This window comes from Pithys albifrons, chromosome 5, assembly GCF_047495875.1.
Source record: "Pithys albifrons albifrons isolate INPA30051 chromosome 5, PitAlb_v1, whole genome shotgun sequence".
Classification (NCBI taxonomy): domain Eukaryota; kingdom Metazoa; phylum Chordata; class Aves; order Passeriformes; family Thamnophilidae; genus Pithys; species Pithys albifrons.
The window spans coordinates 73,319,406-73,342,379 of record NC_092462.1 but is presented as its reverse complement, the minus strand read 5'-3'; the positions used below and the strand labels follow the sequence as shown (position 1 = coordinate 73,342,379).

General features: G+C 45.6%; 1 protein-coding gene across 1 annotated transcript in view; it reads right to left on the bottom strand.

Moving 5' to 3' along the window:
• The window catches only part of ADRA1D (adrenoceptor alpha 1D), a 47,638-nt gene extending 45,252 nt beyond the window's left edge, over positions 1-2,386 (bottom strand). The window contains exon 1 of the mRNA XM_071557042.1: positions 1,035-2,386. Coding sequence (XP_071413143.1) covers positions 1,035-2,001 — 967 coding nt within the window. The 5' untranslated portion in view covers positions 2,002-2,386. The remainder of the gene's footprint in view (positions 1-1,034) is intronic.
• Between the last annotated feature and the right edge of the window lie 20,588 nt (positions 2,387-22,974).

Here is a 22,974-nt window from a genome sequence, read left to right as displayed (position 1 = left end):
GGGACACAAGTCCCTGATGGGCTGTGGGACACGTGGGTCCCAGCTGGCAGATGGCATGACAGACCTCTCTGCTTTGCTGAGCTCTGTTCAAGGGCTGCCTCTGACATTCAGAAGTTATTTTAATCTCTCTTTTCCCCCTCCAGGTTTAGCTACAGCACTCCAGAGGGTTCACTGGGTGCCCTCAGCTGGGTGCTTGTTCAGTGAGGTGGTGAGAAAGAGCACTGGCTTCCCTGGATGTCAAGAGCCACTGCTGCTGGAAGGGACGTTGCTTTGGACATTCTACACCCTCGGAGGGCTCTGTGCCAGCTCGGCCTCCTCTGCCTGCAGAGGGTGCACCCTTTTCACAAACAGCTCACCAAAACTTTAGAGCACAAGTAGTCAGACAACCCCAAATATGCACTCAGTGACAGAAGCACCACAGCAGGGCCAGGAACTGAGGACACAACTCCTGGAAGAGGTGGATCAGCCCTGGGAAATCACTTTGGATCATCACCCTACCTGGTGCTGCTCCAGGTCCCTGGATGACCACAACATCCTGGGAAGTCAGTCAGACTTACCCTTGAGACTCTTACACCTCCTTGGAAGGATGAAATAATCTTACTCATCTCCAACAGAGCTGGGAGCCCTGGACCCACGGAGGCACATCCAGCTGGCCCTCCCAAACTGGGAGGAAGGGAGGACAGCGAAACTGTTTGGAGACCACTGTGCCGTAATTACAGCCTGTTTGAAACAGCGCTGCTTCCTCCTTCACCTGAACTTTATTATTTAAACTGCTGAATGCAGAATGAATTAATTAAAGCAATTACTATGCTGCTATTTTATTCATTTGCTATTTACTTTGATTATATGACTTTGGTTAATAAACATTAAGTGTTAATTAATTGAATTAATCTATGGCTGGTTTATTCACCTATCAGTTACCAATCCCTCACTTCCATGTATGAGTTGTGTCCTGAAAGTTTGTCCCAAGCAGCAGCACCCCAGGGATCCAGTGACAGGAAGCAGGGCTGGGGGAGTGGGATAGGGTCACTTACCAAAAGGCAGGATGAAGAAGAAAGGGAACCAGCAGAGGATGAAAACACCCACGACGATGGCGAGAGTCTTGGCTGCTTTTTTCTCACGGGAGAACTTGAGGAGCCGCACGGAGAGGGAGCTCCTGAAGTTGTGCCCCTTGCTCCGGGTGCTGGAGAGAGGCTCCTCCAGCACGCTGCGGCAGTGGATGCGCAGTACCACCTCCATGGATTTATTCCTCTCCTTCTTGACCCCTGCCTCCAAGCTCCGGGTGGTCCGCCTGGCCACCACGTAGATCCTGAAGTACATCACCAGGATGACCGTGAGGGGCAAGTAGAAGGAGAAGAGGGAGGAGAACAGGGCATAGCCTGGCTCCTCTGTGATGCTGCAGATGCTGTCATCCTGTGGCGGTGGCTCCTTCCATCCCAGCAGGGGCCCGATGGAGATGACCATGGAGGAGAGCCAGACCACCACGAGGATAACCCCCGCCTTCCTCTCGGTCATGATCGTGGGGTACTTGAGGGAGTACTTGACACCGATGTACCTGTCCACGGAGATGATGCACAGGCTCATGATGGAGGCAGAGCAGCACAGCACATCCACCGCTGCCCAGATGTTGCAGAAGATGCGGCCAAACACCCAGAAGCCCAACACCTCCAGGGTGGCCGAGAAGGGCAGCACAGTGGTGCTGAGCAGCAGGTCGGCGATGGCCAGGTTGACTATGAAGTAGTTGGTGACTGTCTGCAGGTGCCGGTTGCAAGCCACAGAGAGGATGACCAGGATGTTCCCCACGATAGCCGAGAGGATGAAAACGGCCAGGAAGACCCCGACGCCCACCGCCTGCACGTCCAAGGCGAAAGTCAGCGTGGTGCCGTTGCCCTCGGGGCTCTCCTCCGCCTGCAGCCCCCAGGACCGGTTGGCAGCGCTCTGGCTGCCCTGTCCCGTCCGGTTCTCACTCAAACTGCCATTGCTCAGCTCAGGGAAAGTCATTGTAAAGAAAGTCCGGGCTCCATGGAGGGCGAGGAGAAAGCGATGCCGAGGCGCAGCTCCCCCGGCATGATCCCCGGCTGGCAGACCCCGCCAAGACCCGCTCCGCACCTCGCTCCCCCCTGTCGGGATGGAGGGAGAGATAGAGAGAGGGATGGAGGGAGAGATGGAGGGAGAGATGGAAAGGGGGATGAGAGAGGGAGAGGGATGAGAGAAGGATGGAGGGAGGGATGAGACAGAGCTTCACGCCGTCCGGCCGCGCTGCCCCCCACCCCGCCGCGGGCTCTCCCCGCCGCTCAGCCCGGGGGGGCAGCGCGGTCGGAGCCCCCCGCCCGCCCGCTCATGCTCCGGGGGCTGCGCTGGGCTCGGGCGGCACCGCCGGCGGCTCCGCTTCCCTTCGAGCCCCGAGCGGAGAGCGGCGGCAGGGGCGGGACAGGACCGGGCAGGGCGGGAGCCCCGCGCGTCAGGTGCCGCCGGGGGAGGAGGAGGAGGAGGCAGGGAAGGAGGAGGAGGAGGAGGAGGAGGAGGCGGCAGCAGCGCTGCTTTGCAGGAAAGGCGAGCGCGGGGCAGGTTGAACGCGGCAGCAGAGCCGGCAGGGAGCGGGGAGGTGATGGAGGGGGGTTTCAGGTACACATGAAGGGGAGTGTGCACACCCCGGCGGGGATGGGGGGTGTCGCGCAGCGGTGGGTGCAGACCCCCGAGGTGGGAGGGCAACCGGGTGCAGCCGTCCTGCCGGTCCCGCCCGCCGCCGCCGGGCGGCAGCAGAGCAAAGGGTTTGCCCTGCGGGTCCGTGTCCCCCCACCCTGGCACAGGGGTCCAGGAACTGGTCCTTTCCCACCGGAGACCGTCCAGGCTTCATCTTCCCACTGGAGACCAACCGTGCCGTGGCCCCCGGCACACGTATTCCATCAAGAGGATGCTCTAACAGTCTGGCATGCTCCGCTCAGTCCCAGCATCCCACCAGAAGGATGCCCTGCAGGGCTGGCAGGACCCTCAGGAAAAGCATCCCACTAGAAGGATGCCCCCTATCATCCCACCAGAAGAGATGTCCTTCCTATCTAGAATGTCCCTCGCAGCTCTAGAATTCCACCAGGAGGATGTTCTGCGTGGCTGGCATGTCCCTGTCTTCCCCCCCCTGCATCCCACCAGAAGAATTCCTTGCCAGACTGGCATACCACCCTAGCATCCCCCCAGAAGGATGCCCTGCCAGACTGGCATGTACCCCCCAGACAGACAATCCCATCAGGAGAATGCTCTGCACGGCTGGTATGTCCCCTCCCGAGTCCCAGCATCCCACCAGAAGGATGTCCTGCCAGGCTGGCAGGTGTCCCTCAGACCCATCATCCGAGCAGGAAGGTGTCCTGCAAGGCTGGCAGGTGTCCCTCAGCCCCATCATCCGAGCAGGAGGGTGTCCTGCTAGGCTGGCAGGTGTCCCTCAGCCCCATCATCCGAGCAGGAGGGTGTCCTGCTAGGCTGGCAGGTTCTCTTTCTTGCCCCACATCCAGGGCTTGCAGCAAGCATCCTTCCCATGCTAAAGCCCGGGCCTGACAGCCCAATCCAGGCATCCTGCTCAGAGTGCAGGCACGTGCTGCCACTCACGGGCTCCTTCCCAAAGCAGAGGGGACAGCCAGGGGCTTGCCTTCGAGGACAGTGTCTGATCAGCAGCTCCACGCCTCTGACTGAACCCTGCAGCAGCACTTGGACACAACAGCCTCTGACTATAACATATAGGCACATATTTCTGTCTAATTTAAACGGGATTGGGTTTTTTTCCCACTGATAAAAGCAGATCCTATTTACACTGCTCTCCTCCCAGTGACCTGCCTCCATACATTGCAATGGAGACTGACCCCAGAGTGGAGCAGGGGCTCTCCCTCAGCTTCTTTCTACTGTACACAGGAAATATTTCCTTGGAGTGTGTTTATCTATGATTTTTCAACATTTCTTTCTTAAAGAAAAAGCAAAAAAGTCATTTTAAAGGGCAGTCCAAGTGGACAGTGGGGTGATTTAACTGGTGCTGTCAGAGCTTGGGAGATCTGTGGATACACTGGGTATGAGAGTGGACAAAAAATATTATAGCATATTTATTCCTTTATTTTCGTTGACAATCATTGCAGGAAATGACACTTTTTTATCTTCTTTATTTCTTTCATACATTCTCTTCTTTCCTTAAGATTTCACCTTCCTTCCTTGAGCTGGTTTTTTGACCCTGCTGGAAAAAAGCAAACTGGAAAACACAAGGAAACAGGAGCTAATACTGCACCAGAAAAATATTCATAAAGGTGGTTTTGCTTAAAATAACCCACCCAACAAACTTTTTACAGCTTTCTCAATATGAATTTTAAAAAATGAAGTCCAAACCCCCAACACTTGAGTCCAAATTACTCATTGAAAACATATCAACCACCAAAATGAAGAATCGTTTCTTACTGGGATGCAAAACTCAGCATGGGATGATCTCAACTCATGGAATTCTGTAGCCATATCTTTGCAGCAACACAGATTGCTCTCTAGATAAATATATCTCATCTAATCTGTCCAGTGACATCCAGAGATAAAGAAAACATGTGCCTTTCTCCAAAGCTTAGGCTGGACTGAAGCTTCTCACGTACAGCAGGATTTTAACCACCTAGGAAGCAAAGAGAGGTTTCTCCCCAGTGACATGCTGGGAAATGCCATTAGGCTGAGGGTTCCATCTGTCCTGCATTTTGCCCTCCCTGCCTGAGCTCTCCTCTCCTAATGTCTCCAAAAACGACTTCTTCATGTTGCTGAGAAGTTTGAGAACAGTTTGAATGGGATGCAGGGATGGGGTGGGTCAGCTGAAGGGGCACCTTTTGGTGGGGGTAAGGCTGGAGGCTGACACCTCATGAGCTATTAAGGATGGCTGGACCTGCTCCAACCATGCAGAAAACTCTTGAGGTTTCACTGATGCCTTTCGCCTCCCAATCAGGGCAGGGAGAGATCATATTCTGAGCAATCACCCCAACTCAGCTAAAGAACATCATCAGCTCATTACAATCCTATTACCTCATTACTTTTCATCTGCCTCCTTGTTTGTGTTTAAATCAGGGTCATTATGGTTAATTTAAACTAAGAAGGAGCAGGTTTATACTAATTCACTTAAATAGAAGTGTTGGGGTAGATCTGTGTGGAGGAACTGAGGGGCTTGAAGTAAATACAGAGATCTGGGAGTGCCTGGGACCTTGACAATCTGCTGGGCTTGAGCTGGAAGAAGGTACAGCTCCTTCCCTCTTGATGTTTTACATCTCTTTCTTCCCTCTTGTTTTTACATTTTTACCCTTTGGGGGGAGAGGTTCTGCTAGGACTTTGATAGTGCCATGTAGTGATGTGAACAGGGCTCTTTAAATAAATAAAACCACACACACACACACACACACCTGGTGAACAGTGTTTGTCATGCTGTAATTATGTATTATGCCCAAGTCTTGAAAAAGGCAATTTTTTTTTGCTTCAAAATGCTCAGCTTAAAGGATTTGATCAACATTTGCATGCACTCCAGGGTTTAGAAGAAGGAGAGTGGTGCCCTGGGTGGGAGGTGTCTCTACATATAGCAGGGGCTTTGGAACTAAATGCTCTTTAAGGTCCCTTCTGACCCAAACCATTCCCTGATTCTGTGATTCTACCCTTGCTCTGCAAAGGAAGATTGTCTGTGGTGCATCTGCCTGCAGCATTTCCCAGGTCTGGAGGTGGAGAAATGGATCCTGCTCACAGTCAGTGCAGAACAGCAGAAAAATGATGATATTTAAGTGTTTATAAAGGTGCATTTGCCTTGCCTTGGGCAGAACTTCCCAAAATGCCCTGGAATGTCAGGATTAGTCTTCACTGCTTGTCCCTCTGGGGTCATGTCCTGTGTCCTGCTGACCCCAGGTCTTCCACCACATTGAAAAACAGGCTAAAAGTGATTGCAAGGGATGATTCAAACCTGCCCTGCTGTACCTTTTGTTTCCTAACCTGCGGCTCTTGAGAATTTGAGATCAGGACAGCAACTGGGAGAGGCAGTGGGCAAAACCCGGCCTGGATGTTGCTGCAGAGCGTTGGAATTGTGTGGAATTTTGATTTCAGTTGTGAGTGAGGGAGTGGAGTGTGTGTAAATTGTGCACCTTTGATGTGTTGTGATGATATTCTTTTTCAACCTAAATGATTCTATGATGTTATTTTTGACTTGGCTGTGGTGAATTATTTTTGTTGGTGTAAGTGAGGTTTGTGAAGGTCGTGACATGAATGATGCCATTTTTGTAGTGCTGCAATTTTATTTGAAGTCTCGGAAAAATCAGGCTACACTTTGAGAGTTCATGTCTTAATTAAATGAGATAAGAAGGATAAGGAAATAGCTTATGTTAACTGAATGATAAAGGTGAGGCAAAAGAACATGTGAACATCCTCTTAGATAACTACCTAAAACTGGCCAGTCATGGATTACAGCTTCCCTTTCCCTTTCCCTTCTTGCTCCCCCAAACCATCCCAGCCACTATTCCATCAATGTCATTACTGCATGAACTACTTTTCCCAGTTTTTTCTTTTTCATGTGAATGTGGCTGTTTGACTATGGTTTGATTTTTAACTGTTTGCTCTCTTGCTGCAGTGCTGGTGGCCATCAGCTGTCCCCAGACCATGTGTGGGAAGGACAGTGTGGATCTGGTCCAAGCCCCTTTCCTGAAGATGGATTGTCTATTCCTCAACCACCCTTCATGGTGGCTTTCTCCTCCTGCAGTGGATTCCCTGTCCTCTTGGTTAGCAGGTCTCCTCTGGTCTAGTCTAAACTTTGCTTCTTGCCAGCTGATGTGGAAATTAATTTATTACCTTCCTCTTAAAGGTTTTAATTTGATTTTGAGGGTACTGAATAGGAAAAAAACCCAAAATAAATGGAAAAAAAATCACAGAATGACAGAATGGTTTGGGTTGAAAGGAACTTTCAACACCGTCCCATTCCACCCCCTGCCATGGGCAGAGACACCTCCCACCAGCCCAGGGTGCTCCAAGCCCTGTCCAGCCTGGCCTTGGACGCTCCCAGGGATGGGGCAGCCACAGCTTCTCTGCCCAAAGTGTGCCAGGGCCTGCCCACCCTCACAGGGAAGAATTCCCTCCCAATATCCCATCCATCCCTGCCCTCTGGCAGTGGGAAGCCATTCCTGTGTTCTGTCCCTCCAGGCCTTGTCCCCAGTCCCTCTCCAGCTCTCCTGGAGCCCCTTCAGGCCCTGCCAGGGGCTCTCAGGTGTCCCTGGAGCCTTCTCTTCTCCGGGTGACCCCCCCAGCTCTCCCAGCCTGGCTCCAGCCCAGAGGAGCTCCAGCACTTGGAACATCTCTGTGGCCTCCTCTGGACACTCTAACAAGTCCACATTTTCCTTGTGCTGAGGTCCCCAGAGCTGGATGCAGCTCTGCAGATGGGGTCTCAATCCCTTCCCTTGGGAAAAGGATTAGCAAGGTTGTTAATTCCTTCTTTCTGACCACACTCTCAGTGCAGGGCAGGTGCTGCCACAGAGCTCAGCTGCGACTGACAGTGAAGTCTCTGAAAAGCAGAAATTATTTTGTCTTTCTGGATGCAAGAGCTGACCCAACAAGAGGAGAGAAGAGGCTGAAGTTAAACCCTTCCAAATTCAAACCAAAAAGGGACATTAAAGCAGAGTGGGAAAGCATCTTTGGGCCATCAGCAGCCAGTGCCTATCGACACACAGGGGCTATGGGTGTTCTTGGAGAAGCAAACCTTCACCCCACATCTCAGACAAGACCAATCCAGTGGGCAAGAGCCAAGGAGAGAGGCCAGATTGCTCTGTGTGCAAGGGGAACAGCCCTGAGTGCTGTGCTGCTTTCTGGGAGGCCGAGGCAGGTGGGATGGGCAGATAGAACAAGCAGATAAATGTGGTTTATAGGGCTGGTGGGGCATGTTTGTTGTTTCAGTGGGAATGTTGATGTGTTCAAAATGAAGCATTCCTCAGGGATGTTCTTTTTTTGCCTTTTGCTCTCTTAAAAGTCATATAATAAAACACTCCAATACCAAGCAGAACATTTTAGATCCGCATTTCCAAACACTTTATTTTTTTCAGGGAGGAATGAGCAAAGCATGGGGCCAATTACTTCAGAAATTACTAAGGGACTTAGCAATTAGCAGAACAATTGCTAATGATGATGTAAAAAGAGCAGTCCCTGATGTATAGAATAAAATAAATAACAGCAGAAAAGTCATAGCACAACTAAATATATAAATAAAAATGCTACAAAAGGTCAAAATTGCAACAAAGAATTGCTCTGTTATCATAGAAAAATATTTCTGTTGGCAGTTTCGTTTCTTTGCGAAATTTCATTTCACCCAAATGTCAGCGTTTATTTGCCATTACTGGATATTTTCCTACCAGCTAGAAATCCAGACCAGCAGCTGCCTCAGCTGGCAGGTGTGGTTGGAGCCCTGAACCAAAGCCCCTCTGGTTTGTGAGGGTCTGCCCCTCGTGGCTGACTCTTCTGCTCCTAAATAAAAGTCTGAGAAGCAGATTTTGGAAAGTGATACAGAACTTCTAACCAGGGTATTTCTGAAGTTGAAACTTTTCAAGCAACCACCTGGTAATTGGGACATATTTCTTATTTCCTGTCCTCCCAGGGAGGAAGGTGGTCGATCCAAGCTCCACAAATGGGATCAGATCTCCATTCCCACTGGTGAAGAAGTAGCCTCGTTTATTGAGTGTGCCTTTCAAACTGCACATCCAAGCTGGAAGGAGGGGGTTAGAGAGAAATTTTGGAAATGTTTTACGTGTTATCATGCAGTGAAAGGCAGAGAAACAAAGGTGTGAAGCCAGATCCTTCAGGGAAAGGAGCCAAATTTCCTGTCTCCACTGTAAGATTCCCTGGATATCACCATGGCCCCAGGGGAGCTGGGCTCAGTTGCCCCACAAGGCTGTAGGTCGCAAGGGCTGGGAGAGTTGAACTGTTGTCTGAGGATATTATGGCAACACAGTGTGCAAAGAGCCACCATTTGACAGAAGTTGTCTTTACTTGGGCTATCCCATGTATCTCCCTTCTTCTTCCTTTTCAAGGATTTCCTTGGAAGTCATACACTCATAGAATCATGGAATGGTTTGGGTTGGAAGAAACTTTAAAGACCATCTTGCTCCAACCCCTGCCATGGACAGGGACACCTTCCAGTGGACCAGGTTGCTCCAAGCCCTGAAGGACCTTGTTGTGGGGACACTGACAGAAGGTGGTTGTCACAAAACATGCCAGGTGTCCACATAAATATCTCAGAGTACTTGGGAGGGTCATAATTTCCTCTGGTGATTAATCCATGGGATCAATATACATTAGCACTTCCCAAAAGAAATCCAGGTCTGACATGTAAACCATGGAGAAGACATTGAGTAATCTGCTTGCTCAGCTACATAGAGAGCTAAATCAGGTCAAGGAATCAGTCATTATTAAAACTATCATCATCATTTTTAGAAGGAGCTATAAAAATTAATACAGAGAGAAAAAGAAGAAAAATACATTTCCAGAAAAATGTGTGTTATCAACCACTTGACAGTCAGTGGGAGAAAATGGCACAGAGGCAGCAACCTGGGAAGGGAGGCAGAGACAAAGGAGTAAGACCACATTAGAAACAGTAGGAACCCAACATAGACATTTCTTTCCAGCTTCTGGGCTGGGGCAGTGGCTGATTGCAGGAGTGAGAAGGGAAATGCAGTAATCTGATACAGATGTTCCAGCAGTGAGTGAATCCTTGGTTTTGACAGCAGTTCTCTGGCATTCAGGAAATTACTGTGGTTAGAGATTAATGCTTTCTCCTGCCCTGCTTTCCTTCCAGGATGAGGGAAAATAAAGCCTGAAAAATAAAGACAGAAGTTATGGAAAGCTGAGAGGGCGGTTGTGGAGTTTGTTTTTCCCTCCCCATGTTTGAAGCTGTGTTTGCTGGAGAAAGTGTGAGAAGCAAATGTTTGCCTTGGGTTATATTTGTTTGTGAGGAATATCACAGCCAACTCCTAGAACAGGAGAAACCAGAATTCAGGTCTTCACCATCATTCCAAATAGTTCCATGTAACAGGAGTACCTTAACAGAGCAGGGAAGGTTCAGGAGAGAGGGTGAATGTGAGCAAAATTAGCATGAATGTTAATAGCTCGGTGAGTGGAAAATAATTTGTTTAGGAAAGCTCTCAGCACCCAATTGTGTATTTTCAGAAGGACAATGTATGAAAATCCCTTTGTCTAACAGTGATCCACCTGTGATTACTCCTTCTTTCATGAGCAGCTGGGTGCAATAGTGTATTGGTGCACAATCCTCCTGCTCATCTTGACAGTGATGGCTGTGGCACAGCTGCCAAATGAGGAATATCTGAGGTTGGATATTCTCTTGGCTGCAGATTAGCTGTTAAAGCAAAGTGCAGCCAAAATTGCCAAGAAATGCACTAAAGGAGAGGAAAAGTGGTGCTAAGGACAGCAAAGACAGAGATATATAACAAAAGAAGCTGTGGCTGTCCCATCCCTGGAAGTGTCCAAGGTCAGGCTGGATTGCTCTTGGAGCAACCTGAGCTGGTGGGAGGTGTCCCTGCCTGCAGGGGGTGGGAACAAGATGTTTTTTAAAGTCCCTCCGAACCCAAATCATTCTATGATTTTATGATTATGATCTTCAAGGTCATTGATCAAACCTTTGATCAAACACCACCTTGTCAAGTCCACAATAACAGTAAGTGCCATGTCCAGGCTTTTCTTGAACACTGCCAGGAATGTTGACTCCACCACTCCCTGGGCAGCTCCTTTCAATGCTTAACATCCCTTTCAGTGAAGAAATTCTTTCTGAATTCATCTTCTTTTCATTGTATTGTTACAAAGAAACTTAAACCATATGAAACTGTTAAAGGAGGGATCTGATGGCACAATTTAGTGTAAAAATCCCTTCATGTTCACAGTCCATGTAGTTGTTTTTTGAATACTTCCATAGACATTGTCTAAGTCTTTAAAAATAACTCATTGCATTCAGATTAATAAAATCCCCTTGAGGTCATGGAGGCAAAACTAAATTTAGGGTTTTTTTACAGCACATTGGAAAACCTGTTGAATGGGCTGAGGAGAGTATAATACATCCAAGTGGAGCTATGCCTTCAGGTGTCAGTTGAGGAACTGCAGAAATTATATCCTTTCACACAAGATACCTACAAATGAGCTCCTGGTGTTATGATGGGTACTTCCATAAATACCTAGGATTTCTATAAAACAACCCAAAGCTCAGTAGGGGAAAAAAAACAAACAAGCACCACAAAAGTTATCAGTGGAAAGGAAAACACATTTATGGCACTCCATAAATCAGGAAATTCTGAGCTGAGAGTAGTGGTGGACAGAGGGAATGCACTGGAGGGTGTGTCGTGTTTTTGTGCCATGTTCTGACTCTCCCTGACTCAAGGGTAACCATTTTAAAGTCAGCTCCAGAAAGAGTATTTTTCAACAAAAGTGCAGCTTTGATGTCTTTCTCTCATGATGGAGAACCATATTACCCTCAGCAGTGTCCTGTTAGGGCTGATGTGCCTCACTTGACTTGTGCTGCTCCATCCACCCCCTCATCTACCCCAAATAACAGTCCAGGTCAAGAGTGATGGGCTCAGTGCTCCAAGGCTGTGGTTGTCAGCACTGGCAGGAGGGGAGGAGGACCTGCCATCATACTGGCACCACTCATGACCCTGAGACAGGTGTGGTGGGTGCTCAGCTCTTTATGCCAAGTTGAAGGAGATGGGAAGGATCTGGGACAGTCCTCTGGGGAGCAGATTTCAAGATCTGTAACAAGACTAAGGGCCCAAAGCTCTTATCTGAAATCTGCCTTGGTCCCCCTACTTTTTCTGGCTCTGTGTGTTGTACTTTCCCATAATGACTGGTTTGGGATCACTGGACTGGTTAATGACCTGGAATAATTTCATAAGAGATGAACCCAGGCTGGAATTCAGCCAAGAAACATAAATGGTTCAACTACCTGATTAGGAGATGAGCTTAAGCCAATTTGCAAGCAAAAACAAGGTCTGTGGGATTTGAGTCAGTTCTTATCGTGGTCATGATCTCAGGACATGAAATGTAAGAGATGGATCCCTGTGTGGTTGGCCAAGATTAGAAAATGTGTTGTTTCCTTCTCATATGACACACTTAATTCCTAAGTATCTGCTGGACAGCTTGGATGGATTCCTTGCAGGGCTGACTTTCCCAAAGCAAGGCCTTATCCTTCCAAACAATGTGCTCAAAGCAGCATGTTCCTATTAGGGACAACTACACAGCTGAGAGATTTTCTTCAATGGAGCTTCTCTCCAGAACAAGGTTGGCTCTGCAGTGGCAAATCCTGGTGATGGTCATTGAATTGATTTGTGCAGCCAAAGCAGGACATGCCAGGGTGTGATACATATTCAAGCAAATCAACCCAAGCAAAGTGGAAAGGAGATGTTATGACTTTTAATAGAATTGATAGAAACAGACTGAGAACATGAGGGTAGAGGGCAACCTAAATGAGACTAAAAAGCATGGATGAGTCTTAGGAAAAGAAGGCAAGGTATTGATGATGGTCTTCAGAAAAGTGTATTTCCTGAAATGGAAGTAGTTCAAATCCATGAGAGAAGATTTTTAAGGGGAAAAATTGTGGAGAACTGGTAATGTCTTAAGAAATTCCTGTTAAAGGAAGGCCTACACACTATTTCAACATGGAAAATGGCTTAAGAATATTGGAAGAATCTTACTTGTCGAAAACAACATTGCCGAAAAGAAACAGGTGGTCAGGCTATAATCGGGAAAAAAAAGGTATAGCAGGAAAGTGTCTCAGAGGAGCTGGACTTTACAGCCTTGTCCTGTATGTATTCTGGGAGACAGCTGGAAAAACCCACAGAGATCTGGTAACACAGGGAAGGGGGAGGTGCAAAAAGACTAACAAGGTGCCAGTCTTTGGAAAGAAGGATGGGTGATACAGTGAGTTGGCTTCATTTCAGTTTTCAGAATAATGTTGAAGTAAATCCTCAGTCTGTAAGCACAAAGAAGACAAGAGAAGGACGAATAGCTGTCAAAACTTTTTAATTTTTTTAAGGACAACCTGTATTGAAGAATTTTAATTTAATTTTTTGACAAAGCAGTAGTCCTGGAGGATAGGAAAAAAACCCCATAGATGTTAAATTTTGTGACCTAAAGTCAGGACATCATTTTACCAAACAGTGTCCTGAGCAATTTTGAGAGTTAAGGATTAGATAATGCTGCTATTTATTGTACTGGCATTTGACTGCAAAACAGCAAAGCATTAATAACTATTGTCTGAGAAGTATCAGAGTACAATGATGTATTAAGAAACAAAAGCATAAATCTCCATGGGACAGGTACTAGTCAACAATTGTTATTAATGACTTTGAAATTCTGCAGACTGATCACATTTGCAATCCATGAGAACATGCAGGAGGACAAGACTGAAATCCCAAATTTTCTTGACAGATTGAAAAAAATTATCTGGAAAAAAATAAAGTCCGATTCAGTAAGGCTGAGTGTAAAATTCTATCCCTCAGAAGGAATAGTCAGCTGGGTGATACAGGGGAGTGGATGAGTGACAGCAGCACACAAGGAACATTTGTCAGGAATTCACACTGCTGTGGAAAAGGAAAGTGCCCTGCAGAGATGGGAACACACCAGACTGTAAATAAAAATCATTCAAGTTCATAGCAACACTTTTTTTCTCACTTAAATCATTCTAATATGACAAAACACTCTTAGAGTGTGTGTAATCATATTGCTGTGAAGCTACTGGAAGTTAATCCAATATTTCCAGATTCTATGATTTGTCAGGGTTTGGGATATTCATGTTTTGCCTTATTACACTTCTAATTTGGTTGGTAGCCAAACAAGGAGCCAAGAGAGACAATTGGAAGGTCATCTCATGATGTGGTCATGGCTAAGACTGATTGTGGCACAAAAATCCTGGTAACTTTGGTCTGCAGAAAACTTGTGGTGTGTGATGAGCTTTGCTGTTAAGTCAGAGAGGAGATGACAAGGGACTATTTATGGCAACTGGTGACACACAGGCAGTTTTCAGCTGATGTTGGCTGGTATTCCAAATTCTGGATAGTGCCACTTTTCTGTGAAGGGACCAAAATGGCTCAAGGTGAACAAGGATTTAAATATGTGCCACTCTCATGGGACTACATTTCTTGGGTCCCACTTCTTCTACTGGGAATATCCTGATATTGGCCATCGTGGGAAACACAGTTCAGCTGGAATTTCATAGACCTGCAGCATCAAAGTTTAGGTTGTCTAGGCTAATATTCTGCTGAAACCAGATTTCACCAGATCAGGTTGCTCAGGGCCATGCCCAGATGACTCTGGAACTCCTCCATGGAGAGATTATTGCTTTTATCACCTGCACCTCTGTTTTTTCAGTGTTTCTTTGAAAGGCTGAAGGGGTGAAAACAAAGGTAATTTCAATCCTATGACAATCCTCAAAGCCAAAATTCAAATGATAGAAGCTAAAGATGCTGAAAGAGTGAATTGCAAGTGCAATATAATTTAAGAAAATGAAAAAAATTATGGGAAAGAAGGAGGAAAGAGTGATTTTCTCTTTTGCATGGATTGCAATATGCACAGACAAAGAGATAACAGGGTGTTAATGTCCCAAGTCCTTTACTATTTTAATTGGCACGAGCAACATAAATAAAGTCAGCTGTAGTTAAAGCTCATTCCTACACGTCCAGACAGCCCTGTAAAATGCAGGAATTTAAGCAGGGGTGAGTCCTGCCAGTGCTTACCCAGACACGTTGAACTGCTGAGTCCAGAACTGCTGCTTTGGTGAGGAAAACCTTCCAGGACAGTGTGTCAGGCATGTCCCTTAAACAGGTCCTTGGTCAGGAGGCTTTCCAGAGCATATCCCATTCCCAGACCCTTTGGAAACCTTACCTGGCATTAATTCCATTTGTATTTACCAGTGCTGTAAATTATGGGTGTCACATGGACTCACATCTGCAAAAAAGGCTGTTACTTTTCATAATCTATGATCAGAAATAACAAATCTTCTTAGAGGCCAGAAAGGATGATTTCCCCTTTGGAAGAATTTAAAGAATTAATTGTTTGGCAGAACAAACGTACTTGTAAAATTAAGCGTCAGAACACATTTTGCCCTTTGATTCCCTCTAAAATTCTCAGATAAACCAAGTTAACCCAGACCCACAAATCTTATATATCAGCTGTCTAGCAGGGAAAGAGGAATGCAACGGCTAAAGGGATAAAAACTCTCTGGGTTTTTAAGGAGGTGAAGTTCCCTGAGTTGACTGAAATCTTTTTTGGTCCACAAAAGATATTTAAAAGTTTTAAATTATTCTTTTTTTGCACATGTTTCTCCATGGTTATTGGAAATTTTTTTCTGGGATACGTGAGAACTGTTCAGAGGGAGTTTGTCTAGAACGACATACAGGAATGCAGAAAATATCACAGAAACTTGGCAGAACCTGAACTCAGTAAGAATCATTCCTGCTCTCCATCACCATGTTGAAAATCCCAGCAAAGTATATAAGAAGCATTTCTGTACATATCTAAATCTATTTATATGCTAAATCTATTTATGTATGTATTCATTACAAAGAAAAAATTGATTGATTGATTGATTGATTGATTGGATTGATTGATTGATTGATTTACAAGAGATTACATGAAACAAAACAATTTTTGTGAAACTAAGGAAAAAAAGGCAAAAGAGGAACTGGAATTCACTGAGACCAAGAACTTTGGCATCCACATCACATTTTGGAAACACTAAATACTCCTGGGTCAAAGAGCAACTTGTTTCAGGGATGTGACACCCAGTTTACAGTTCCAGCAGTTGTATCCCTATATATATGGAGAGGGACTTTTTACAAGAGTATGGAGGGACAGGACAAGGGGATTGGATTCAAACTGACAGATGGCAGGGTTAGATGGGATATTGGGAAGGAATTCCTTGCTGGGAGGGTGGGCAGGCCCTGGCACAGGTTGGGCAGAGCAGCTGTGGCTGCCCCATCCCTGGGAGTGTCCCAGGCCAGGTTGGACAGGGCTTGGAGCACCCTGGGCTGGTGGGAGGTGTCCCTGCCCCTGGCAGGGAGGCTGGAATGAAATGGTCTTGGAGGTCCCTTCCAACCTAAACCATTCCATGGTGATTCTATATCTGATAGTAGAGAAAAGCTTCTAAACATTCCCGTGATAATACGGTTTCTTAGGCCATTTATTTTATGACATATCTCTAACCTGGGCAGTGATGCAGGAGGTGACATTCTGCCTTTTTCCTTTATTTACAAAGTAATTGCTTGAACCATGTGGTTCCAATATGGAGCCACCAAAATGATGGCTGTATTTAGATACAGATCAATGAATCAGCACCCAGAGGGTTTTCTGCAGCTCATATTAGCCAGAGTGGTTAATAAGGTAGTGATTGATGAATCAGGTGCTAATTACACTAGCACTGTGATTACAGCTTGATAATTCTGGATTTTATTTGCATAATCACCCAATGACAGAACCAGCAGCAGCACCAGGAATAAGCAGCTGATTTAGTTACTGCATCAAAACACTTCTGTTGGTAAAACAACCTCCAGACATGGGTTGGGCTAAAAAGCTTTCCAGCATTAAGTCAGAACACACAGAGAAGTGAAGCACATTCCCTGGGGGGCTTTAAGCTTTACCCCAGAGCTGGCCATGGGGAGCATTTTTAGTGCTGATGGAAGGAGATGTTGTATTTGTAGCTTGCTGAAAGCAGAGTGGGGTGGTGGTGGAGAAAGGGAAGGCAAGGAAAAATAAAAGGTGATGGTCTGGGTTTCTATAGTGGCAACGAGGCTTTTAAGATTGTGGGAAGGTTAAAAAAGCGCTCTGAAAGCATCCAAAAATCTCAGCACCTCATCTCAGCTTGTAGTCTGGATATAGAGAGAGACAGGGAAAGGCAGAGGGTCTGAAAAACAAACGCAAAACTTAATTCTGTGCTTGCACTGTGATAGCTAAAGAGACGGGGGAGGAGTGAGATGAGATCAACTTCACTTTTCTGGTGAAGAACAAGGTAAGAACAGTCACAGTGTCTCTCTTATACTTGACCTTCCAATTTTGTACAATTTAAGATGTTTTCTGTGAGGGGAAAAATGTACATGTGAAAAGAGTTATAGCAAAGATTTTTATAAAGGAGTTACAAGACTCGCTCAGAAAATACAATTGTGGGCAGTTAACAGTCTGTAAAATTCAAAAGAGCTGCAGAAACATATTTGATTGTGCAGCAAACAAAAGGATGGAGAATAAAAAGTGAGAACAAGCTGCTTCTTTTAGTACAGTCTGCCTTGTATTGTTGGGTCCCTTATAAGCTATAAATAAACTGCACTTCTTTGTAGACATCATTATGTGTAAGTGAAAACCAAGAGAGATGGTAAAAAATATCCATAGTTTGAATCAACCCTCAGAGAGCCAGAAATGGGACCTGTGATGGTTGGGACACAGATGGTCTGGAGCACTGGAGCTGTGATTTGTGAATGTGACCACCAGAACTTCTGCTGTCCATGGCAGAAATGTCTATGGAGTGCCAACACACTGGGTTATGTCCACAGGTTCCTTCAGTTCATAAACTGGAGGCAGAAACATCAAAGTGGAAACTGAGGCACAGGTTGCTGCAGAGGCTTTTGGTCAGAATCAAATCATGGAATTTTACAATCATGAAATTATTAAGGTTGTAAAAGACCTTGAGATCATCAAGTCCAACCATCAACCCAGCCCCAGCGCCATGTTCACCATAAGTCATGTCCTCAAGTGGCCAATCCACACTTTTTGAACAATTCCAGGGATGGTGACTCCACCAAAGCTCTCACTATTTCTTATATTGCCACTACACTTCATTGTCAGTGCCTCTAACAAATAGAATAGAACTGAATTATTATTGAGAAACATTAAATACTAGAAATTAAGTGTTACATTTATTTAGCTTGGGGTTTGTTTTTGAAGAATAACGCTGCAGAGGACATCTGGATCTACCAGAGATGGGGACGTTTCACCCAACCTCTGGCACCCTGAGGGTACTGCTGGCAGCCTGCACCTTGCCAGAGAGGGATTAATTCCTGTGCTCATGTGGTGGTTTGGCATGGACCAAGATGAGGGATTTCCACATTATTCACCTATTAAACCTCACCAAAATTACATGATTTGGAGACAGACAGGCTGTAGCACTTAAAAGCAAGTCACCAAGATTTTATACATCCATCTCACTTGCAAAGAAGTTCTGTGGATCTGTTATTCCTCCATGGGCCCATAGTTTAATTTGGCAAACTGTAATCACGTCAATATTAATTAGCCATAAAGATTCAGTCATGCAAAGTAAAACCTGGCCACCAGGGAGATATTAGAGGTGGTGCACTTATTTTTTATGTGCATAATAATCTGCTAACTTTGAATCTAAAGAACATTGTTAGCCTGAAAAAGCACTCATTATTAAAATTAGGCTGAAAGTTATAAAGCTGAATGATCTCCTGTGGCAACAGTGATTTACAAACATTCATTATTAAAAACAGAGAGAAGTTGTGTTTCAAGACTTTAATTATTGTACAAACAGTATCTGATTCACTTGTATTAATCTTCTGTTTGCTTGTTTTCTTGACCTGTGTGAATGGCACAGGAATTTATTAGCATTTGTCATTTATATCCATTTATCAAAGATGTCGAGGTGACAGAGTAACTGAGGTTACAGTGCTGGGAGGGGAAGGAATTATAATCAGTGTCTACTTTAACAGATTGTACTTAAGCAAGTGACTGAACCACAGAATTTTTCAGTTATGTTCAACTTGTCCAAAATTGCAGCATTTCTCAGATTTCAGAGTGACATCAAGCCAATGACTCTACTAGTACTGAAAAGAGGTTTGTTATATTAATAAGCAATTAAGCAAAATAAACTATATATTTGCTGACTTCAGGCTATGCAAAGTTCCCCCTAAGACAAATAAGATAAGGGCATAATCCTAAGTATTTTAGGAATCTTGTGGCTTAGCTTAGTCCAAAGTGATTCAGCCCAGTTTCTTATCTGAGCATCCTTTCCTGAGCAGATTTGAGATGACCCTCGTGGCTCTGCTCTCCAAGGAGAGAGCTGTGGCTAATCCTTTGCAAAGCTGTCTGTGCCTTTTACTACTAATCTAATAGGCTGAGCCAGCTCTGAAATTTGGAGTGCTGAGGATATTGAACTATACAATTATGGCTATTAACATAAGCTGAAATAGAACCATTTCACAGAGGCTGATGAGACAGAGGGCAGAAACTGTCACAGTCCAGCAGAGAACAATCGAGGTCTTATTTGAGCACTACAGTGTCGACAAATAATTATTAAATAGCCAAATACATGGGAACAATTTGCAGTGGGAGTCTCAGCACGCAGGAGGTGAGGCTGAGGATGTGAAAGGTGTTAAGTCATGGAGGGACCAATATCAAGGCTGGGATGCCTTCAAAAAAGCAAAATCTATTAATCAGATTGAGACAGAAAAACTGTAAGAAAAAGGGCACATGAGCACTGCAGAGCCACATCAAGCTGCAGACCAGCATAATAGTGACACATTATAATATGGCTTTTGCTCAAAGACTTGAAAGACTAGAAGGGTTAAAAAGATCTCTAAAGGGCTTGTGACAAAAGCCACATGTCTAGAAGGTGGGTTATTGACTTTTAACTTCCTCTGTGTCAGCCAATTCTTCAAGCAGCTCTTTAAAGGGCACACGCCAGAAGGAATTCAGTGGAGTGTGTAGTAACATGTTTATAGAATCATAGAATGGTTTGGGTTGAAAGGGAACTTAAATATCATCCAGTTCCACACTCTGCCAGGGGCAGGGACACCTTCCCCCAGCCTAGGTTGCTCCAAGCCCCGTCCAACCTGGCCTTGGACACTTCCAGGGATGGGGCAGCCACAGCTTCTCTGCCCAACCTGTGCCAGGGCCTGCCCACCCTCACAGGGAACAATTTCCTTTCAGTATATAACTTAACCTTGTCCTCTTTCAGTTGAAGCCATTTAAAACACACGTAGGAGTTGCAGGATATCTCAGGAGCTCTTTTAGTAAAGACCAACATAAGTTGAAAGTGAGAATCCTTGCAGTCATTGCAGAGGGGACAGGCAGAGGCAGGACTCTTGCTGGGCTTTCAGTTGGAAGAGAAACAGATGTCTCACATTCTCCATGAAGTGGGACCTGTGGAAGAGAGCACCATGACTAAGACTTGCTTTATTCTGTTTTCAAGTAATCTTGATACAAATAAACCTGGCAACAATTTTCATTAGCAGCTGTGAAGAGGAGTTTTGAATAAATCAGATTCAGTCCCTGAGGAGCTTAAGAGTAAATACTGGAACCAATATCATGGAGCAGATGAGCACCAGGGCATGTTATTCACACTGGAATTTGTTTTGGAGATATTCAACCATGCAGCACTTCCAGAAGAGTCCAGAGCAGTGAGATTGGATCCAACTGTCTGGGCTGCCACAGCTCTGAGCAGACCCCTGAAGGGTCAATGACTGGCTACATTAAAAAGCTGGGAAAATGGCTGTGTGCCACAGAGCTGCAGTTAGTAGCTGTTTCCTCTGGAAAATGAGGCTAATTATTCAGATATGCTGGTAATGAACACTCCTTAAACAGTTTTGATCAACCAGTCCTGTGAAAGCTTTGACAGGAATCCAGAGCTCTTTGTCCCTTCCATCAGCCATCCAACACAGCCATCCCAAGTGTCCCTTCAGCAGCTTAACCTTTCACAACAAAATGGGGAAATGGCAAGAAAAATGCCCCCAAAACAGTCCCTGGGCTATGCACAGACTCAGAAAATCATAGAATTATGGAATCATAGAATCACAGAATTGATTGGGTTGGAAAAGACCTCCGACATCATCAAGTCCAACTCTTGGTCCAACTCCAGTCCCTTTAACCAGATCATGGCACTCAGTGCCACAGCCAAGCTCAGTTGAAAAACCTCCAGGGATGGGGAATCCACCCCCTCTCTGGGCAGCCCATTCCAATGCCTGAGCACTCTCTCTGCAAAGAAGTTTTTGCTGCTCTCCAACTTCAATTTCCCCTGGCAGAGCTTGAGCCCATCGTGCCCCCTTGTCCTGTTGCTGAGTGCCTGGGACTCATGTTAAATTTTATTTAAGCAAAGGCATTACATGCTTTTATTAGGCATTTGGGGAAACTCTTAAACAGATAAGTCAAGGGCAAAACCTGCAGGAAAACAATTTAAAGCTGTGTTTCATGATTCCAGAGCAAGCAGGTGATAGGTTAATGCAGGTTCATGCTGACATGTGATGGGAATTACACTTTCAGGATGCAGTGCTTGCACACAAGTTCAAGTGCAGCCTCTCCTGCTGGGCAAGACCCTCCTCACTGCTTCTGGTTAATGCAGGGCCTTCTGGGGGAATTTCTAAAGGAGAAAAATAAGGAGAAAATTAGAAAAACTCCAAATAAGTCAAGGAGTTTAATTATGTCAGCTCTTCCATATCCACCGTTCTGCAGGAAAGCAGCTCTGTCACAGCACATCACTTCCAATGTGGGTGTTGTCATACTTGGGCTGAAGAAGCTGAGGATGAGGTGGAGCTTGCTGAGTTGGTAGGGTCAAGAAGATGTGGTAGAATGTCAGACTTGAGGCAAAACTTCCCAATCTGAGGTCCCTTCCTGCCTAGAGTTCCTGTGAGAACATCCTGACCTCTCTCCCTCTCCCTTCACCACCACCTCCATCACTTCCACCTCCATCACTTCTGCACTGTCAGAATTGCCCAAAATTCAGCCCATCCCAGGTTTTCTGTCATCTGAACATGCAGAAATGGGACCCACCAAGGCTCTTTCAAAGCTTTGCTTCACCTTCTGCCTTCAGTACCTCTCTCCTTCAGTAGAAAAGTGGAGAGACATCACTTTTCACTTGGTTTTTTTTTGTTTGATTCTTTGCAAAAGTCTTGCGTTTGCTTTTCCAACAGTCAGAATCATTCTTGTCCCTAGTTTCAAATAAATACATTTGCTTGAGGCTGAAGTCACGCCTTGGGAGTTTTCTGTGGGAAAAGAAGAAATTTAGGGAAGGTCTGAGTAAAGAAAGCAGGAGAAGAGTTAGAGATGGCATTTAGGTGTTGTTTAAAGCCAACGCTGACTCTTCTACTCTGTTGCTGCCTCTGAGGAACATTCGCCCTCAGAATGCTTTAAAGAAACTTGCTTTCATAATTCTCTTGGGTTTTTATGTTGATCTGTTGTGGGTTTTTTAACCAGTGGATCTCAAAACGTTTTTTAAGTAAATAAAGCAATATTCCTCACCTCATTTAACAGTAGGGGAATTCAATTGCTCCTTTCATGTATCTTATGCCATTGTCAGAGCTGGAAAAAGAGCTAAGTCTCTTGTGCAATGCTCTGCCCACTCTGCTCCACTGCCTGGGAATGGAAAAAAATCCTTTAATCCCCCAGAAAACTTTATAAATAAATGCTCCATAGCACATTGGCATCAAAATGGTCATTTGCCACTCTGGAAAGGCCCTTCTGGCACTGGGTAATTGGCAGTGTCATAATCATGTCCAAAAATCCTTTGTGTCATCAGTGCCCCATGGTGGAATGACCTCCAAGTCCTTCCAGGTTCTGCCATCAAGGGACTCATCAAGCAGAGCTGCAGCCCTGGAAGTGACAGCAGAATTTGGGCAAAGCAGCTTGAAAATGAGCTTAATTTTGCACATATGCACAGGCCCTGGGGGAGACAGCGGCTCGCCTGAAGTGGTCACAGTGAACATTTCATGGACCATAAAGATTGTGAGGGATCATTGCACGTTTCTCCCATGAGCTCCTCTGTGACAGAAGGCAAAGAATAACTTTTGGTGTTTGGATGAGTTTTGGCTGGATGGCACAGCAGTACAGTGGCCCAGTTTAGTGTATTTTTAGCCTACTGCTGACAGATGTCTGAGGGGGGCTTTGCTGCTCATGTCACACTTGGTAAGGCTTGTCCACCTCTGCTGCCCAGGCAGGATGCAGGAAAGAGAGTCAACCCAAAACCTGGCA